Below are 21,363 nucleotides of genomic sequence, written 5' to 3' on the forward strand. Positions count from 1 at the left end.
ATACAGGTTATCACAAGAACGCAAGCACAGAGGGCAAAAGAAGAATCATTGATTGAAGAACCCCAAACAGAGACGCCTAGTGTCGAGAGGAAAAGTCAATGAAACATGTGGAAGGCTAGGAAAGCACGTATGAATACTAGGAAGGAACGTGAGCAAATGGCCCTAACAGAGGAGTTACAAAGAACGAGGGACAAATTTGAGATATTGCAGAGTCAAACTAGTCTAGAAATAGGAACTCCAGAGACCCGAGAACCTAGCGAGATAAAGAAACAGAGGAGCGCAAGCTTAGGTGGATCAATGCTAGTTGAGAAAGTGAATGAGCTCCTTGACGCACTTATGAAAGCCTATGAAGCGCAACCCCACATGAGCCAGAATCAAGAACACATATGTATAACTTATCCCTACGCGGAATTGGAGAAACAAAACTTGGAGATGTGTCAGAAAACGATCCAAACTGCCCAAACTCAGCTGGAACCACTTGAAGGTAAACCAAAGACTGGGGTAGAAGTTCCAATTCCAGCACCTATCACTCCATTGGGGCATGAAACAGAAAAAACTGATAAGCAGCCCCTGATTGAATTAGAAGAGCCTACGATAGCGATGAATACTTTAGATCCAACGTCTGAGAGATTCCATTCTATGATATTTGAGGCCTATAGAGAGGACCACGACTTAAATGAGCTTTGGAGACAGATAAGAGAAGGAAATGAAGCACCCTTGTGGGAGAAGCTAGGCCTTGGAGACTATATCCAGATAGAACCATGTGGTGTTGGCTATTAGAGAGCATATGAGTTGATACACACTATCAATGAAGACATATGAGCCACAATCTGAAATTTTAACAGCATCCCAGCGGATGTAAACATCACACAGGAGCAAACAGTTGATGCTTTGAGGTTACCAAAGGGTGGAAAGCCTATGAGAGACCGCCAACGGGCAACCACAACTATCTTCACACACAAGTCAACATTGTTTGCCGATCTCCAACAAAGGGAAATAGAGGGCACTTCGACTCTACCACCATCATTTCCACTTCATTGCAAAGAGGCCACCTCGATATACATACCCTAATCACGCAGTGGCTTCCAATTTTACCCAAGAATGGAGGAAGAAAGGGTCTACTGATGTCAGCCATGCCCAATACATCCATACAACCTTAACACTTGTCAAAAAGCTAGAGCAAATATCCTTCTTGGGGGCACCATAGGTTCTTACCGGAATAGCCTATCATACTATCGTCCAAGCAAAGCATTAACCACCAGCTCTTGAGCAGAACCTATGGCTAGCTAGCAATATGGATATGTGGGAAGAGGAGATACCACCTAGGACACCACCCATTGCTACAAGATTGCGAAGGAGACTTGTCAAAGTGTGTGAAGCATATACATAATCAAAGACTGAAAAGGACTCAGAACATGAAGAGGAGGATCCAAAAGAGAAAAGAGTAAAGGAAAAACGAAAAGCCAAAATAGAAGAAACACTTAGCAATAAGTGGACACGCCCTGCAATAAGAATAGGCGAGCCAACACAAAGAGCGGTTAGGATTAAAAGAGAAGTTGCAGCCTTTGAGCTTGAAAGAGGCCTCAGAGGAGATTTTGTGGAAAAATGGCAACCCAAACCAAAGAAGATAAAGATCCGCACTAAAAATCCCATGTATTGACAACAAGATGACCCTCACCCAAGATTGGAACGACTCTATGAGGAACAAGAAACTTAAAGAGAGCAAGCTCATGCACCGTCTACTGAAGCGCCACCAACAAAGGAAACTTTGACTGAGGATGTGCCTAAAGAAAGCAATGAAGGTGCAACCATCACCACCTCCATAGTGCATGAAGAGGAGCCTCCACAAGAGGTACGAAGAGCTCACCTTGAAGAAGTTATTAAGGATCAAATAGCTACTTTGGAAGTCCAGAAGATCCCATACAGATAGAACATATACTAGCTGAGCAGCCGCAAGTGGATCTACCAAGGGAAGAGAGAGCGGGACCATCCCACCAAGACAAAGTAGGAGCTTCTCAACAGGATGAGAACCTTGAAGAGATAGATGAATACGCCTGATACGTGCATGAGGCCATGGATTGCATCAAAGAAGAAGTTTATGCTTGCCACCAGAAGATCCGTCACCTCTAGCAACAATTAAATATCACAAAAACAAACCTTGAGATAGCTGAATATTTCAACGACACGTTTCAAGAGGCAATAGAGGCCAAGAATAGAAGATGGAAGTGGAGATTTTTTCAAAGATTGAGGAGACATCCAAAGATAAAGAATAAATAGAAGCCTTATAGTTAATAACACAATAACAAGAGCAGCACTTGAAAGAGGTAACCACACCCTTGCAAAATACAAGCTCTTTTGCTCAGAAAGTACAGGTCCAACTTGATGTAGCCAATTCTCAGTTAGCACAGTCAGAGTCTAGATGCCACGAGTAGACTCAACTACTCAATCAGTTGAGGACAAACCCCACTGTGGCTACATTACAAAACATTGATGAAGCTTACAAGGCTCTTGAGAAAAAGCATAAAGACCTTGAAACAAAAATCAAGCTAGAGCAGATGCAATGCCAAGAGCTCTCCAAAGGGTTTATGCAGAGAGAAGAAAACTACCAAAAGGAGATAGAATACCTCAAGGACAAGCTTAGGAAAGCTCAAGAGAAAATAAAAACTCAAGCATCTACTTTCGAGGAGGACCAACTAGAACTTACGATGGGAGATGCCAACGCTTTATAGTTTATCAGTTTTGAAGCTACACCAAGCATGAAGCAGATCTCCCAGAGATTATGGTTACACGAGATAAAGCCGGCCCCTCTGCACCTCCAACAACTTTGATTGCAGTAGACCTTGCTTAAAAAGCAAATAGAAGATGAAATTGAGCAAGTGTGGAAGGATGCCATGCAGTGGGAAGAACAAATGCTTCACTCAATCAATGTCAATCGTCTTACAACGAACAATATCACTGAAGAATGGCATCAACAGGCTCTCCCTTGACCTCTGATCAAATTTGAAGTGTTACAAATCAAAGAGAGGCTACTCAAGGAGCTTTTTGCCAGTCCATCAGTGGTACACCCTCCATGGCGCAATATTTGGCTGACAAGACATCCCAGATATCTTATTCTTTACACCAATGCACCAATGGACATTAGGCAAGATCTGGTGCGATGCTCAATCCCAAGGGTTTGCACCTGGTAGAAGCATGCTGTTTTCAAGCAAAAGCAACCAACCTAGTTGAATTATCTGTGCTTCCCACCACCACCAAATGGCAAGCCTACTGAAGAATATATGGTGGATATTCTCTTGTCTACGATAAAGCTCTTCCGCGGCATACTAGATTTGGCCTACATCATGTTGGTAAAAATTTCCAAGATGCTTCTCACATTCTTACAGACGTTTCATCGAGCTGAACAAACATATGCAACATGGATGTCTTTTCTTGAAGGCAATCAAGGCTTATGCTACAACATGCCAGATCAACCGCCTAAATAGGTGCTCTATAGTTTTTATGCCAGGGTAATGTTCTTGCCCTCCTACTACATGTAGAATTTCAAGGAGGCATTCTACACGGGATTTTTAACATATAGAAGCAAGATCTTTGGCTCAGCCATCACCAACCTTAGAGCCAGATTTGTTGGCTACTTGGCCATTGAACACAAGAATAAAATTACGATGCAATTCATGTCTACTGGCAATAAGGAACTAAGGATCAAATACCAACAGGGATTGGAGCAACAATTAAAGCAAATTGAAGCGCGCAAGCCCGACCAACTATTTAGCACCCTAAGTAGCTGTCACACAAACAACACATGCAAGGAGAGGGAGAATGTTAGCTGCTCATCTAGCAGGATCATCACTATCATATTTTTATCCCGTTAAGCACTTGATGTATCAAAACCCCATATATTAATTTGAAACCTTGTAAAGTCCAAACTTGTTGTATCACATTTATTTGCCAAGAGTGTAAAAGGGGCCAAGAGCTTCTAGGGTTGTAATTATTGTCCATTCCTAGCCTTTGTATCTAGCCATTTATATAGGGTTTCATTTTTCATACCTTGGCTAAGGTATAAAAGCCAATTTTGTAACTTTGGAGTTAAGTTTTGGATAATGAAAGTTGAGCATACATTGTAGTACATCTCGATGAACTCTCTCGTGTTTCATTCCTTTGTGTCTCCCTCGTATGAAGTTGCATTGCAATTCTCAGCATACCAATGCAGTTGCAGGTGAAAGCTCTTCCTTTCTATGTAAGTCTCTCGCGATGAAGTTGTGTGTTTAGTAGTGTCTATCTACAAGCTGTTTTCACGGCCTAGGCAAGGCATCAATAGAAGGGGACGATGACAGGAGGCAGGGCTACAAATAAAGGAACGGGGGAGCAAGAGAGACAGAGACAGAGAGAGAGAGACAGAGTTTGTGTGTGTGGGAGAGTATACCCCCCAAGCTATCCCCTGGCTTGCTTTGGTCGACCCCCTCTTCTACCACTAGCTTGTACTTGATTGGAACCTCCTCAAGTCTGGCCAATCACATGCTTAGTGCATATCAAGCAACAAGGGTAGCCTTGGGAAAAGTTTCCCTCTTTCCCCTTTGAGAGAGAGGACTTGATAAATGCATAAACAATTCATTAAATTAACTAGATTATCATCGAACCCATAGGCTTTAGGCACAACATGAGGGGGACATGAAGACGAGCTTGACATGTGTCCTTGTTGCCTCCTTGGTCTAGGCTTGCCTTGTGTGAGGGTGTGTGTGTTCTCTCTCATGCCCCTACTTGTAGGGCTCGCTCCCTCCTTGTAGGGATCCTTGTTGACTTTTGTGACACCTCAAACCCCTCAACCTTGGGCCCGATTCCCACCACAAGCTTGGCCCTTAAGCCCCTTAAGCTCGGGCCGGGTTCCCACCTCAAGTACAACCATAGCATCTCAAGCATGACAAGCACCTCAAGCATCTCAGTCATCAAGCACGACAAGCACCTCAAGCTTGGGCCAGGTTCCCAGCTCAAGCATAGCCTAGCTTGCCTAAGGTCAAAGAACTTTTAACTCTAACCATTGGAGGTCTTTAACGAAGCTAACCCTAAGGTCTTTAAGCTCCATTAGCTAGGCTTTCTCTTTGACATATCATCGCTCATTTGGACCCCTTTACCATTGGCCCCGTGTTGAGATAGACCCGTAAGCACATGTCTATATTCTAACCCTTGTTCCATTATCCCACATTAAATGATGAGTTTAATATGAGAAAATCATTTAGGTTGGTTAGATATTAGATTTTGTGACACCTCTTGTGTAAAACCTTAGCGTAGTCCTTGGGAGGTACTATGAAGCAGGTCTCAAAACCTACTAAATGACCTGCTAAATTTAAACTAGCTGCGATAAGTTTTAATTTTACCCTAAGGCTTTTGAGATTCATACTTAGAGTCTAATGAGTAAATTTGATTACTTAAAATTTATACATCTAGTTTCCATTTTTAGACTCCTATAATAGCTCTAATTAATCCCCTTTGTCCTTTACCTTTGATCAAGGTTACTCGGAGGTAGATTTATCCTTCCTTGACATGTACCTTGGGCTATGATAATAAAATAGCAATTATCCTTGCTCCTTATAGACTTGTTTCCCAACGTACAGTGCCATATATGCCTCAACAAAATGGTGTCGCTGAGAGGAAAAACGGGTCACTTATGGAAATGTTACAATGTATGGTCAAAAGTCAAGCTTTGTCACATTCGTTTTGTCTTGGGCCCAACATGTGTGCCACTTATGTACTTAACAGGTGTCCTACGAAAGCTTTGCAATCTATGACTTCATATGAAGCATGGAATGATAGAAAGCCTTCTATTGAGCACATGCATGTTTTTGGTTGTTTGGTATATGCTTTGGTGCCACAAATGTAGCATAGAAAATTGGATGTTAAGGCTGTCAAATGTATTTTTGTCGGTTATAGTGCTGAAAGCAAAGGTAAAGGTTGTATCATCCGCAAACAAAGTGTATCTTGGTCTCATGGGATGTTGTCCAAGCCTTTGATTGAACTAAGTCTATAAGCACGTTGACCAACTTCACTTGCTCTCTTTTATTTCCCCCATATGTAAATGACCAATTTCAGACAAAAAATATTTTTTAAAAATAGAACTAAATTTTTATGAGAGCTGATTTGAAAGACTCTTTCTTCGTTGCCTCCTTCGCATTCAACATTTTGTACTTCTCTAAATTTGTCTATGAGAAATAGTACATATCTACTTAGTTTTCAGCAATTGGTTTCTCTTTTGCTTGAAGAAGAGTAGCAAATAAAGAATGTAAATGACTCACAACCTTCTCGTAAGAATGCATTGGTTGTGCATACAAAAGGCAAGAATGTAAGACACACTAGTTATGATGCAAGCAAGTTGAGAAGTGCTTCATCATCCAAAAATTCTTCTTATCATGAAAAGAAGAAGAAAGTGAAATGCCATTGTTGTGACAAACTAGATATTACATCAATGAATGTCCAAAGTGGATTGCTAAAGAGAAGAGAAGTGGAGGCTTAAAGGTTTCCAATAATCATGTATCCTCTTCAAGTTCTTATATACACGTGTATCAAGTGATACAAAAGTGGTTTCTCTTATGCAACCCGATGTATGTTCATTTCTTATGATGGACATGATGCAGGTGCGGTGTCGCAAGCACTTTAGTACTTTGATAGTGGTGCTTCTTGTCACATAACATCTCACAAGGACTTGTTTGTCGCATTGAGGGATACCACAAATGTAAGTATTATATCAATGAATGTCCAAAGCCGATTGCTAAAGAGAAGAGAAGTGGAGGTTTAAAGGTTTTCGATAATCATGTATCCTCTTCAAATTCTTCTACACATGTATCAAGTGATGCAAATGTGGTTTCTCTTATGCAACCCGATGTATAGCCATTTTTAGTTTGTTCTAATGAGATGGAAATAATGTATGTTTGAGTGAAGTGTTGCAACACTTTGGTTGTTTGGTAGTGGTGATTCTTGTCATATAACATCTCACAGGGAATTGTTTGTCACACTGAGGGATGTTGATTCTTTAATCCTTTGACATGAAAAAACATTGAGAGTAGAGATGTTGTTTTTGTTGAGGATGCTCATTATCATCTCATTGATTTTGGTGTAGAGAAGCATACTTCGGATGCTAATGCATTTGATGAGTTTTTGCATTTGTCTAGTAAAGGCAAGATGATTTGATAATGTCTCAGTAGGTGCCGTCTACTCAAGATGTACAAGATGTGGTTTGTGAGGACAACCAAGAAAAGAAACTTGAAGCACATAGATTGCCTTTGTGGGTTCATAAAACATTGGCATATGTTAAACACGAGACTAAATTTGGTTGTAATCTAAACTTTTCTGCAAATGCATGTGAGCTTAAGGATTATATGTGAATTTGAGTATGTATCACATGCATTGGAAAAGTGAGCATTGGAGAAAATCCATGCAACTCGAGTTCGATTCTCTTGAGAAGTATCATACATGAAATCTTGTTGAATTACCACTTGGAAAAATGCTATTGGCACTAAGTGGGATTTCAAAGTGAGCAGAAAGGTTGATGGGTCAATTGAAAAGCATAAGGCTTGTCTTGTTGCAAAAGGTTATGCACAAACGAAAGGTATTGAGGAAACTTTTGCATGCACTAGTAGACAAGTTGCCAATCAATTATTGTTGCTATGGCTGCATATTTTGGTTGGAAGATGCATAACTCTGATGTAATGACTGCTTTTCTTAATGGCGATTTGGATGAGGGGATTTATATTATATAGCCTATTGGTTTTGAGGTTCCAAGCAAAGAGCATTTGGTTGGTTGTTTGAGGAAGGCACTGTATGGTCTCAAACAAGCTTCTTGTGTATGGAATGCAAAGTTTCACGCTTAGTTGATTTCAAAAGGTTTGTGTAGTCTTCTTATGACAATACGCTCTATGTACATCATAAAGGTTATATGATTCTTGTCATTTGCTTTATGTGGATAATCTACTTTTGATAGGCTGTGATAATAATGCTTTTTATATGTTTGTTGAGACACTTGGAGTTGATTTTGGGATATCAGACATGGGATGTTTGGTGACATATTCCATATGAGAGCACTTTTATGTCACAAGGAGCTTATGTAACGAAGATACTTCAACATTTTGGAATGGAGACACGTAAGCATATTGCTACTCCTATGGATGTTGGTTTATGTCTCTCACTTCATGATGGTTCTAATTGTTTGAATGTACATACACATATTGTGCAACAATTTGGTTGTCTCATTTTTTTGGCAATCACTTTGCGTCAAGACATACAATGTGCAACCTCAATTGTAAGCAGATTTATGCGTCAGCCTACTGTGACACATTAGAAAGTTGTGAAGAGGATTATGTGGTATCTTCAAGGATGATGGATTATTCTTTCCACCAGAAGCTTGAGCTTGTCAATTCAGTGATTAAATTGGGCTGGTGACGACACTCCACAAGTGGGAATTGTTTATACGTGGGTGATGCTTGTGCTTCTTGGCTTAGCAAGAAGCAATGCATGGTGGTGACCTCTATATGTGTGGCTGAATATAGGGCGACTTTCACAACAATTGTGGAATGCGCTTGGACACGTAACTTGCTTAGTGATCCCTTGATGCTTTAGGATGATGCTACTATGATTTTCACAGACAGTCATGTAGCGATTGTGGTGGCACAAAACCCCTTTTTCATGCTTGCACAAAACATATAGAGGTGCACTATCATTATGTGCAAGAGAGCATTGTAGTAGGAGACATACAATTGGCATACTATCCAATGTAGGATAATGTGGCAGACACGTTCACGAAGGCTCTACCCTGACCCAAGTTTGAATATTTTTACAAAGCTTTAGGTGTGATATAGGGCTAGTCTCCACATACCCTGTCCCACTATCACTCCAGGGGGTGTCTCTCTATGTAGTGCTAGTATTCCATGAGCTTATGAGAGGGTAATTTTTTCCATTGCACCCCCCCCCCCCCCCCCCCCCCCCCCCCCCCAATGTAGTGGTCTACCATTGGGACTACATAGCTTTTCACAACTGCCCCAAAATTTAAACCCAAAATAAAGCATCTTCCCAATTGTCCCTTTTGCGTCATCTTGTAACATTCGACTGCAAGAATGCAGACAAAGATGAAGGAGAAGCTGAAAAGCACATAACACATGAAGTTGTATTATGTAGTGTGCTAATGTAAAGATATTGCTTGTCCTAGAATGATGGGTTTTTATATGAGGGGTGCCGGGGGCTCTTAGAGGAAAAAAAAAACGTCAACGGTCCTAAGCGTGTTCACATACATCACTACCGTAACATGGTAACATTCATTGCTTTGCACTTGTCGTCCCTAGCAAAGAGTGCACATTCGGCTTGTCCACTCTGTTGATCCTTTGTACATCATCTCGAGTCACAACAAGAAGTACACCATTTGCTTGATTAGTAACTCCATCCATTGCAATCCTTCCATTCCATTGGTACCCATCACACTTCCAACATATTTCCATTGTGTGTGTGTGTGTGTGTGTGTGTATGAGAGAGAGAGAGAGAGAGAGAGAGAGAGAGAGAGAGAGAGAGAGAGAGAGAGAGAGAGAGAGAGAGAGAGAGAGAGAGAGAGAGAGAGTCAACTGGCTAAGCGTGCATGTATGCTGTGGCTAAATAAGGCGGGTGGTGTAGGTAAGAGTGCATCAATGCTCATGCTAAATGTGGGAAACCAAATCAAAGGCAACAGTTTAGTGCACCCAAAACATCTTCTTTCCTCAGGTTTTGAGAGAGAGAGAGAAGAAGAAGAAAAAGAAGAAGAAGAGAGTTTAACCGTCTAAGGAAACTATCCCAAGAGACCTTAAAGATCTAGCCGATGAGGAGAGTTGAACTTAGGTTTTGAGAGAGAGAGAGAGAGAGAGAGAGAGAGAGAGAGAGAGAGATTGCATCATGCTCTCACCCTCCCTACTTTACAAATGTAAGAGAGAAACATGGCGGGTAACATTGTATGTGCGCAATAAATGATGACTACTTTCCATTAAAGGCTTTTACTCATTGTGCACAGCTCACACGCAGCAGCTCGCCGAATACACTTCTAATAACTTATCAAAGCAGGCCAAATGGGAAATGGCTGCTAGAAGCTTTACACATAACTTGCCAAATTTTGGACGGCACCCCAAGGTTGCCCAATGCCCATAGTGTACAACGTTGCCCATAGTGTATCTGGTGGACACTTTATAACTTAAGCCACTTAATTAGAGTAGCACCCGCCTTCTTCTCGCTCGCCATGCCAGTGGGCAGTGACGAGCCAACATGAGCGGGGCTAGGCTATGCAACCTGTTGGCGGAGTTGGGATACGAAGATTGGCAGCTGCTGGACGCAGACAGTTTCGAATGGCCCTTCCAGTATGAGGAAACGCGCCCGCTCCTGCACTGGCTTTGCTCCAGCCTCCGCCCCTCCAATGTTCTCTCTCTCCCTCAAGCTCTCCAGTTAAGTCGTCTCCCCCATTTCCTCCTAATGTCTGGGACTTGTTGCTTCGTTGTAATAATTTATCACCTAGGTAACGAACGGTCTTTCTGAGGCTGCCATTGATTTGCCAGAGATTTCAGGAATGCTCCTTTTAAAGATTGATTTGTAACCCAAAAAAATGGTTCCGAAGATCCTTATACTTGTGTGCGAGTATTGTGTAATCTGATTCGACTTTCAGTGACCCCCATCATACAACAAATGTGGACAAATATGGATGCAATCCTATGCGGCATTGTCTTGGTTGCAGAGATGAGCGGATAAATGGTTTATACTCTTGTCGGATCCATAGAGGTTGAAGCTAATTTGTATGGAGAAGGCAATTTTATTTCACAAAGAAATAGGATCATGTCGTACAAGTTATTTGCAAGCAAAGAATACATCAGCCTCATGTACTAATATAATGTGATTATGCGTAGTAATTCAATCTCCGAAAGTAGCCTCCGTAATCACAATATAATGTGATTATGCAAACTAATTCAACCTCCGAAAGTAGCCTCCGTAATCACACTGACTCACATGTAGCACTACAAATAACCCTGTAATGTGCCTCTGTGGAAGATAAGGCAGTTGTAGGTTGTTTCTTCTTGAGCCAAAAAAAAGGTGCAACCTATAGTCGACCGTCGTCCATCTGGATTTCCACCCTAATGTGAATCACTCCATCCTCGTAGAATGATCTTGGAGTCTGTACCTCCAATCGCATAGTGAATCCCTAATGAATCGGTCGCCTTTAAATACCGCAGAGTTCAAATAGCCTGCTCCATAGGTGACTTGGCGGGTCTCTGCACGAAAGAGCTGAGAAGTCTCGTTGAGAAACTGACATCAAACTGACTGTTGAGAACCCAAATAAAAAAACCGATCAGTTTCTGATACTTTGTAGCTTCTGCCACATCAGAGAGATCGTACTGTGACAACTTCTGATTGGAATCTATAGGAGATGAGATAGGTTTGCATTGAGTCATACATGCTTCTAACAACTCTTGGACATAGAGCTACTGAGAGAGAAAGATGCCCCCCTCTGTGTATGCGTGCAAGAGGGATTTCTCATCTCAAACTCCTTAGCCAAGGTCTCCATGATACTGTTGATGTGCTCAACATGGCTACTTGTTATCACAAGATCGTCCACATAGAGGATAACAAGAGTCACCAATTCTCCCTCACTGTATATATACAAATCTGGGTCTGCAGAAGAACGTCGAAAGGAGTGTTATAGGAAGATCTATTTTCTGGTACCATGCTCAAGGGGCTTGCTTCAGGCCCCTTCAACAACCTACAAACCATGTCAGTGAAATCTGGATCCAACCCTACCCTGGAGGTTGCTCCACATACACCTCCTCGCCGTTGAGAAAATGCGAAACTACATCCATTTGAAAAATGGGCCACTCAAAAAAGGCAACAAGGAAAAAAACTATCCGAATGGTCACTAATTTTGCAGTCGGTGCAAAGGTCTCGTCATAGTCCACACCTCGTCTTTGAGAGAAGCCCTTGGCAACGAGTCGTGCCTTATGCTTATCCAAAGAACCATCAGATGTGTACTTGGTCTTGTAGACCCATTTGACACAAATCAACTTCTGCATGGCAGGTCAAGTTATTGAAATCAAGCTCTTTCTACATGGCCAACTTCCACTTTGGTTGTGAAAGTGCCTCTTCAATTGAGGGTTTCTGTCCTTGATCACTGTCGACATCAAAGCATAGATCACCTATAATTAAGTCCCATCTGTCTCAGCAACGCGAAGTCGTTGAGAACATGGTGTTGTAATGTCACAAATTGATGATGTGGCAGAGCAACCCGGACACACCCACAGTGATGACGTGGTTGACTGTATGGACGCCCATAATGCACGTTGACTGGTTGACGTGGCAGCTGTACGGAATCTCGCAATTCACGGTGGCCTACTGACGTGGCAGAATGTACAGAACTCCACGTTTTACGCTGATGTTGACGTGGCCTTGTTGTACGGATTTTCGCAGATTACGTTGCTGCTTTTTTACTGGCATATTTTTAACAAAATGCTTTTGGGGCTCTGCTTTTTAGCATCCCTTGTAACCTTTATAAGTGACCCAAGGGGCTCACTTCTTAGAGAATCTGGACGCAAAGTCTGAGAGCGAGTACCCGGCGGGCGGTTGTACTTTGCTCAAAGATTAATATAAAAGAAATACCGAAAGGGACGCCAGTCTTTGGCGCCTATCTCTCTTGGCTTGGCATATTTTTAACAAGATGCTTTTGGGGCTCTGCTTTTTAGCATCCCTTGTAACCTTTATAAGTGACCCAAGGGGCTCACTTCTTAGAGAATCTGGACGCAAAGTCTGAGAGCGAGTACCCGGCGGGCGGTTGTACTTTGCTCAAAGATTAATATAAAAGAAATACCGAAAGGGGCGCCAGTCTTTGGCGCCTATCTCTCTTGGCTTGGAACTACGCCGGGCCGTGTCGACTCTTAAATTTGTGAAGTGTTTTGAAGTGAATCTCTGCTATGTCGCGACAGAATCTTGACTTGGGGTGTCCAAGTTTGTTACAGTGGTATCAAAGCACGATCGATTTCTCTTCTACCAGGAAATCCGATCCCTTTTCTTGCGACACTTATGGATTCCGAAAAGAACCAATCAACCTCTTCTGCAATCGCCGAGGCGGGAGGAGGCAACTCAGAAAATTCCAACGACTTAACAGAAGCTGTATACGGGCCACCTTGGCCTACACAGTATGAACTTTTGGAGATGCAACGTCGACAACAGGTTGACGAGTGCACAAAGCAGATGCTTCAGTTTGCTAAAGAGTCCCCAGGAAAAGAAACCGACTGACTCTTAGAGAAAGGGCTAACTATCTCAAAGAGGGGAAGTGTTTTGGTTGCGGGGAACAAGGGTACATCTCCGCTAAGTGCCCCAAAAAGGCACAACAAGGACAAACTGAAGACAGGCCAGAGAGTTCTAGAGCAGCAGAGGAACGTGGCAGAAAAGGCAAGATGAAAGCATGACTGGTACCGGATTGCATGGGAACCGACCCAAGCCAGATAGATGAAAGTACAGAACTTTGCCGAGCTTGGGGCAAAGTGAAAGATCAGGAAGCCCTTATCTTTTTCAATGGAGGAGCCAAGGCCAACTTCATTTCACCTGAATTGGCGGCGCGGCTCGAGATTACGCCTGGCATGATGAGGCCACCAGCGGAGGCAGTTCTAGCGGTGCTCGAACGAGATGTAGCCATTACGCTTGTCATTGGCAAACTTCATTTGCATTGTCAAGGGTATTTAGGGCACGAGGATTTTTACATCATGCCTTTGGAAGGGTGTGACGTCCTCCTAGGAGTTCCTCGGTACCATAAGAACAACGCCGCGGTCGACTATTGGGCCAAGAAAGCGAATTTGATAAACGAGAAGGGCAGAAAAATTGTACTAAATGAAAAATTGAAGGGCGAGTCCGTCCCCATTGTATCGGCTTCGGCCATTTCAAAATTAATGAAATCCAGTCTTTTTGTTTACTCGATCTATTTGAAAGAGTTGAATGATGAACATCGAACGAACATGTCTGAACTAGACAAAGAACGCCAAGATTTTCTCCACACACATGCTGATTGTTTCTCTAAAGGCCTGCCAGGCGAGTTACCCCCATCTCGTCCTGAGGACCATACTATTAATCTGATTCCTGGAAGCACACCACCGAACCCGTCATCTTACCGTGTTAGCTGAGCCAAGAATGAAGAAATCATGAACCAAGTGGACCTTTTTGAAAAGGGTCTTATTCAGCCGAGTACTTCACCCTACTGCTCTCCGGTTTTGTTGGTATTAAAGATGGATCTTGGAGAACGTGCATTGATGATAGAGCTCTCAGTAAAAGCACTATCAAGAACAGATTTTTGATTCCAAGGATCGATGATATTCTTGACCGACTTCAAGGATCCTCTTGGTTCATCATGATTGATTTGAAAAGCGGATATCATAAGATCAGAATCGCTCCGGGAGATGTCTACAAGACAGCCTTTCGGACAAGGTTTGGTTTATACGAATTTTTGGTGATGCCTTTTGGACTTACCAATGCTTCAGCGACTTTTAACCGAATGGATAGGATTTTCCGAGAGCATCAATCTTTTGTGGACACTTTCTTCGATGATATTATAGTTTTCTCCAAGGATGAAGCAGAACATCGACACCATCTGCTACAGGTCTTTCAGGCATTGCGTGATCACAGATTAGTTATCAATGCCAAAAAGAGCGAGTTTTTCTTGTTGGAGATACTCTTTCTGGGACACATCGTCTCAGCGGCGGCAGGAGTACAGATGGACCCGGCCAAGATTGAGACTATCCGCGATTGGCCAGACTTGAAGAATGTTCATGAAGTTAGAAGCTTCTTGGGCTTGTGTTCTTACTACAGGTGGTTCATTCGGAAGTTTGCAGAGGTAGCTTCCCCTTTGCATATTTTGACTCAAAAAGGAGTCCCTTTCTCGTGGGGACCGACAAAGGCGACTCCCTTTCAAATACTTAAGGAAAAACTGACTACTTGATCAGTGTTGGCTTTGCCAGACTTGCAAAAGCCATTCAAAGTTAATTGTGATGCTTGTGGTTGTAGTCTAGGAGCGGTCTGAATGCAAGGAGGCCATGTGATTGCTTATGAAAGCAGATTGTTTTCATGACCTGAATTGACAAAAAGAGCTATTGACAGTGATCCGTGCTCTTACTCAGTGGCGACATTACCTACTCGGAGCCGATTTCAGGGTCTTTATTGATCTTCAGAGTTTACGCTACTTCTTGTCACTGAAGCAGCCTCCTACTGTGGTTATGCTGTTGAAATTGGGCCAGAGTAGGCCATTTTTAGCCCGGTAAAAGCGGGACAGCTCGTAGGAACTCGCATGTTTTCTCCCAAGTTTCATAAGAATAAAGAAATACCGTAAGGGGCGCCAGTCTTAGGGGCCTACAGGGTGTCACTGTCTGCTTGGAAGCGCTCTAGCTCCCAGGCCGTGCTTTGTGTAAAGTGTTAATTCTAAGTTTGAAGTTTCATAAGAATAAAGAAATACCGAAAGGGGCGCCAGTCTTTGGGGCCTACAGGGTGTCGCTGTCTGCTTGGAAGCACTCTAGCTCCCAGGCCGTGCTTTGTGTAAAGTGTTAATTCTAGTCAAAGGTCTATTCGTGAAGTTTTGCTCTGTGTCTAAAGTCAAGTAAAGTTTATCAAGTACGAATCGTGTGAAAGCTAAAGTCTACTGCCCTACGGGCCGGTTTCATGGTTCCATTGCCGGGACAGAATCACTCTTTCCTTAAAGAGCGAGCCTTGGTTGGTTTGTGACGAAGACGAGTACGGGAACTTGGAATTACACTATGGCTGACAGGACAAACGACGCCAGGGAAGAGGGTTCCTCTTCACAGGACAGAAAGGCTATTCCTCCAGTGTTCGAGGTTGGCGAGAGTTCATGGCCACCTTTGTCTGTACCTTTCGTTGATTTGAATGCTCCACAAGGTCAAGGGTTTATGATTGGGCAACTAGACGAGGATGCGTTCAGGACAGGTGGCTGTTGTTGTGAATGTGTTCTCTCGGTTGGTGTAGAATCCTAGGTTTATGGAATATCTGCAAGCGCCGCTAGTGTCACAACAGACAAGGCAACTGTCTCATGCAGTAGATGTCACAAACCTGCTGACATGTCAAGTCACTGAAGAACGGAACTACTAGTTGAGGGGCCTAAACTCTAAGTGAAGAAGCAGAAGCAACATATTTTCACAATTCATGCTCGCCTACTGACGTGGCAGATTGTACGGATTTCCACTGGCATGCTGACGTGGCAGCTTGTACGGGTTTCCACGATTTGCGTTGCTGACGTGGCAATTGTATGGATTTCTGTAAATCATGCTGGTTGCTTTTGGGCATCTGCTTTTGGATCGGATGCTTTTGAGTTTGAAGGCTTTTCATATAAACTGCTTTTTATGGCCAAGGGCCTTTAAATATGAGGCTAGGGCTCATTCCTCGGCACTCTTCTGGGAGAAGGTGCAGAGCGTGGATTACCGGCTTGTACTGTGTTGATGCAATATAAAGAAATACCGAAAGGGCGCCAAGGTTTGAGGCCAATACTCTCTGGGGTGGAATTCCGCCACTCCTTGTCACGTGTCGTCTCTCTCTTTCAGTTCAGTTGTTATTGAAGCTAAAAATGTGTTCAATGTGTTCTTTTCTATTGGCACGTGGTGCTCGTCTTGTGATAGTGGATATGAGAGCATCAGGCGTGTGCTTTTCTAGAAAGCATACCGGTCCTACAAAAGAGCAAACAGAGCAAACCAAAGGCTACTTGAATTTGATTTGAAGTATCTTCGGGTCCTGACCCCGGACTTATTAGCCACTCCCACACTTACTTCATCGCGCATCAGACGCGCTCTCGTCTTCATTGCTCATGTCTTACAGGACATAAGCCAAAAAGATCACTTGCAAGTGAAGGATCCAATATATGTTTTGAGTCATTGTTTTTCTCAAAAGCAATGTCATGCAGGTGTTGATGTCTATAGCTACCAAGCCGCACACTCCAAGGACTTGGCAAGCTTTCAAGAAAATTTTTGCCCGAAGTTATATGATTTCTGACATCTTCCTTTGGAGTGCAACTTCTGGCAGAGTGGGGTATCCTGAAATGCTTGCCATGGAAACCCTAGCAGATTATAACTTGAAATTTCTCGACATCTATCAGTAGATGTCTCTTCACAAGCTGATGACCTTGGAGGTCCAATGTGATTGGTATGGCTTGGGACTACCATCGCTGCCAGAGGGACACTACCTGTCCAAGAACTGATGGATCATGCTGTGGTCGGCTACGACCTTATGGAAGGAACCTAACCCTAATTTTTTTGGTGCAGGTTTCAGGATGGAAAGTCAGTCGACTTTTTGAGCTTGGCTGATGTCGAGATTGCTTTTAAAGTTTGAGTTTTGTTTGAGAACTTGTTTGGTGATCCTGTTTGGAATTTGTTGGAAATGGATAGTATTTGTTTTGAACCTGTCTTGGTGCCGATTTGAATTGTTTGACTCTGGTTTTGATCTGGTTTCAATGATTGGTGATTCTCGGGTGGAGTAGTGAGAAATGATGTTTGAGAATGCTTGTTCATACTCAAGGCCCGAACCCTTGTGGTTATTTGTGGGGAGGTATTGAATGATGGAAAAGTGTTGTTTTTACTCATGGCCCGGACCCTTGTGGTTATTTACAGGAGGAGTATTGTTGTTGTTACTCATGGCCCGGACCCTTGTGGTTATTTATGGGGGGAGTATTAAGAAGTCTGAGCTGTGGTTACTCTCAGCACCTCCAAACGACGCAAGCTGCGGTCTGGGGGGCGTTTGGTTGTAAAAGGCCTCTATATCTCATGGCCCGTACCTCTTTAGGTTATTTGCAGGAGGAGTGATGAGGGAGTCGTTGAACAGCTCATGGCCCGGGCCTGGATGGTTATTTGCGAGGGGAGTGTTCATCAATGACTTTATGTTTATATGTCTTGTAACATGCATATGTGAGCATTTGTGTTGCATTGTGATGTGCCAGTGCCAAACACTGAATATTCCTAATTGGATGAGATTGCCTAGGTAAGTAATATTAGTGCATCAAGACACCTGCGGAAGATCAGTGCGATCTGGGTGTGATGGCTAATTTTACTACGCCGGAATATCAAGAGTTCCGATCTAGATGAAAGGAGAAACCAACTCGTTAACAAAAAGAGCAAGCTGATTGTCCCTCGGATTGTCCCTTGGAATGACCTTCGGAAAATTTTGAGCAAACTTGAGTTGTTTTGCAGATATGCTATAATCGCGGACGATTACTCTCTTTCAACAAACTGTTGACGTGTCAAGTCACTGAAGGACAAAGCTATCGGCCGAGGGGCCTAAATCCTAAGTGAAGAAGCAGAAGCAGTAGATTTCGGCAATTCATTCTGGTCTACGGACGTGGCAGATTGTACGGTTTTTGCACTGGCATGCTGACGTGGCAGCCTTTACGGATTTCTGCGATGCTGCTGACGTGGCAATTGTACGGTTTTTTGTAAATCACGCTGGCAACATTTGGGCATCTGCTTTTGGACCAGATGCTTTTGAGTTTGAAGGCTTTTCATGTAAACTGCTTTTAATGGCCAAGGGCCTTTAAATATGAGGCTAGGGCTCATTCTTTGGCACTCTTCTGGGAGAAGGTGCAGAGCGTAGACTACCGCCTTGTGCTATGTTGATGCAATATAAAGAAATACCGAAAGGGGTGCCAAGGTTTGGGGCCAATACTCTCTGGGGTGGAATTCTGCCACTTCGTGTCACGTGTCGTCTCTCTCTTTCAGTTCAGTTGTTATTGAAGCTAAAAGTCCGTTCAGTTTGTTCTTTTCTATTGGCATGTGGTGCCCGTCTTGTGACAATAGAGCCTATTGAGGCTCAAGCCGGTCCCTTGTGCATCCCAACAGGACGGGGGGAGCACTCTCATGTTGCGGAGTCATGTGGGGCTCCAAGACAAGTTCTTTCTGTCCACGAACAGGTGGTGAGGATGCCCATTCCACAGGCCACCTTTCAGAGTCCGCATGTTGCATTAAATGGACACGGAACCAATATCCAGGCTATGCAACAAGTTTTTCCACTACCCACGGTACATCCTGGGTATTTCGGGGGTGGAACAGTGTTTCAAAGCATGGTTGGTTATGCGCCTAGAAATCAGCATTATATGCTAGGAACAATGTTTGGGGGTATGTAGCCAAAAACACTGGATGGAGAGAGAGAGAGAGAGAGAGAGAGAGAGAGAGAGAGAGAGAGAGAGAGAGAGAGAGAGAGTGAACACAAGTGCTCTGCAAATGATGCTCTCAATAGACAATCTCAATCTGAACGACTACAAGACCCTAAGCATTCCATTTATAGAATCTTAGGTTGAGGTAGGGCAAAATGTGTAACTGGTGCAAAAAACATAAAAGCCCAAAAAATGGCTAAAACTGTGTGTACCCAGCCAGGCTCAGAAAATGACCGGCCAGACATGTGCTAAAAGTGTCCGCCCATGCAATCTAGATGATGTGCGATGGGTGGCCAACCCGGGACAATCGCTAGCCGTACAAAATGGCGAAGCAACAGTGGTGTAACTCTAACACCCCCTCTCAGCACCGGATCTTAGACAACATAGATGAGTCGAGGTGAGAAGCCAAGGTCCGCTGAGGTATAGCCTTCGTGAAGATGTCTGCTGTCACGTGCACATCTAACCCTATGTGTACGTGGACAAGCTACTTCATGACATGGGTTCAGTTCAGTTAGATTAGAAAGTGATCTGGCACTTTTGTGAGTTTGTTCGCAGACTGTGCATGTCGTCCAGACACTTAGATTAGATGCATATTCTCTGGTTGCACACAGCATGATCATCAGATTTCCATCAGAACTCATCAGGAGCATTTTTACAGTGCATAGACCTATTTTCCCTATTTTTGACATTTTTGACTTATTATTTTCAAGTGACTTTGTTGGGAACTGGGTAGGGCAAATTAGCAGAGCAAGTATATAAAGAAACCTAGCGCTAGCACTCTCTGGCAGAAGAGGCAGCAGGAACTTCGGTTCAACAGGCACCTTCTCAGCAGGACCCCCAGCAGGCCTAGCGTTTTTGCATCACAGCGAGGACCTAGCGTTTTTCATCCACAGACTAGCCTTGGCGTTTTTGCATGGCAGATCAGCCTTGGCGACAACAAGACACAACAGATCAGCCCTAGCGTTAGCAGATTCCACAGCGACAACGGAATCAGCCCTAGCGTTAGCAGATTTCCTCAGCAAGGACAGTTTTCAGCCCTAGCGTTTTTGGTTTGCAGATCAACCTCGGCGTTTTGCAATTCCATTGCGACAGAATCAGCAATAGCACCAGAGTTTTCAGTTTTCAGCAGTCAGATACTGCAGTAGAACCCCCAAACCTCGCAGATCTCACCTTCTCGCAGCAGCAGATCCTCGCGGCACGGTCAGATCCAGCATAGTTTGCAGTTTCAGCCTGAAAAAGGCAGATTTCAACTTCTGCGTTTTCAGCGCGTCGTCGTTGCGTCGTCACCATCGACATCGTCATCGACATAGAGTCAGAATTCAGCAGATAAAGATTTGCAGATTTCAGCCATTAGCGTTTTCAGATTTCAGCCCGTCTTGTCGTCGTCCTCATCGTCGTCAAGTCCAAGCATTGTAGAGATTTGTGCAATCAATAGTAGACCGCTCTCGCCATAGAGAGTGGGGCCTTCGGAGGAGGGTTCGACAACATTCTGGTGTCGTATTCTTCTCTCTCTATCTCTCAGTCTCAACACCTTCATTCACAGTGTTTATCCACTTTGTTTGTGTCCATTGCACTCTCTCACTAAAGGAACGGAAGGCTCTCCCTTCCGTAAGTAAAAGGAACCTTGAGCATAGTTCAGAGCACTCATCTTGAGCAAAGTTCAACATTTACTTCCTCTGCATCTTACATTGGTATCAGAGCTTTGGCAATGTTCTATATCACTCAAGGAAAGAATCACAAGAATCATAAGAATTTTTTTGCTTGTTGCGGTTGCACGTAACCCAAGTCTTCTTGGGCGTGTCGATTCCTAATCGTGTTTTTGAAGAGTGACAGGAAACCCAAGAAAGAAGGGCTTGTCCAGCCTCCCCTTGTTTCTCTTTTCATGAGAGCGGACCGTGCACTTAGCGGCCGGCCAATTGATGTGAGGTGGGAAAAAGCAACCTTGGTGTGAGCGCAAGGCCGCCAAGAGGTGCGCCCGCAGAAAAGAGAAGAGCTTGGGTAAGAGAAGATCCTTCTCTAACAGAGATTGCAAGCGAAAGAAGAACCTCAAGAACCTCAAGCACGTCAAGAACTCAAGAACTTCAAGACCCTTAAGAACCCAAGACCCCAAGACCCACAAGAAGCCAAGTTGCTCGTGAACTTAAGAACCCAAGATTTCACTGGATGGTCATTACCCGAAGCGGATTGGATACTTCGCATGA

The 21,363-nt window shown here is 43.6% G+C and overlaps 1 protein-coding gene across 2 annotated transcripts in view; it reads left to right on the plus strand.

Annotated features, from left to right (window-relative positions):
• The first annotated feature begins 10,194 nt into the window (after positions 1-10,194).
• The window catches only part of AUG3 (HAUS augmin-like complex subunit), a 135,460-nt gene continuing 124,291 nt past the window's right edge, over positions 10,195-21,363 (plus strand). For both annotated transcript variants that reach the window (XM_086499466.1, XM_086499467.1), the window contains exon 1: positions 10,195-10,436. In XM_086499466.1, the coding sequence (XP_086355592.1) occupies positions 10,261-10,436 (176 nt within the window). In that variant the 5' untranslated portion in view covers positions 10,195-10,260. The remainder of the gene's footprint in view (positions 10,437-21,363) is intronic.

Source organism: Adiantum capillus-veneris, chromosome 25 (assembly GCF_014529385.1).
Source record: "Adiantum capillus-veneris isolate H3 chromosome 25, ASM1452938v2, whole genome shotgun sequence".
NCBI lineage: Eukaryota > Viridiplantae > Streptophyta > Polypodiopsida > Polypodiales > Pteridaceae > Adiantum > Adiantum capillus-veneris.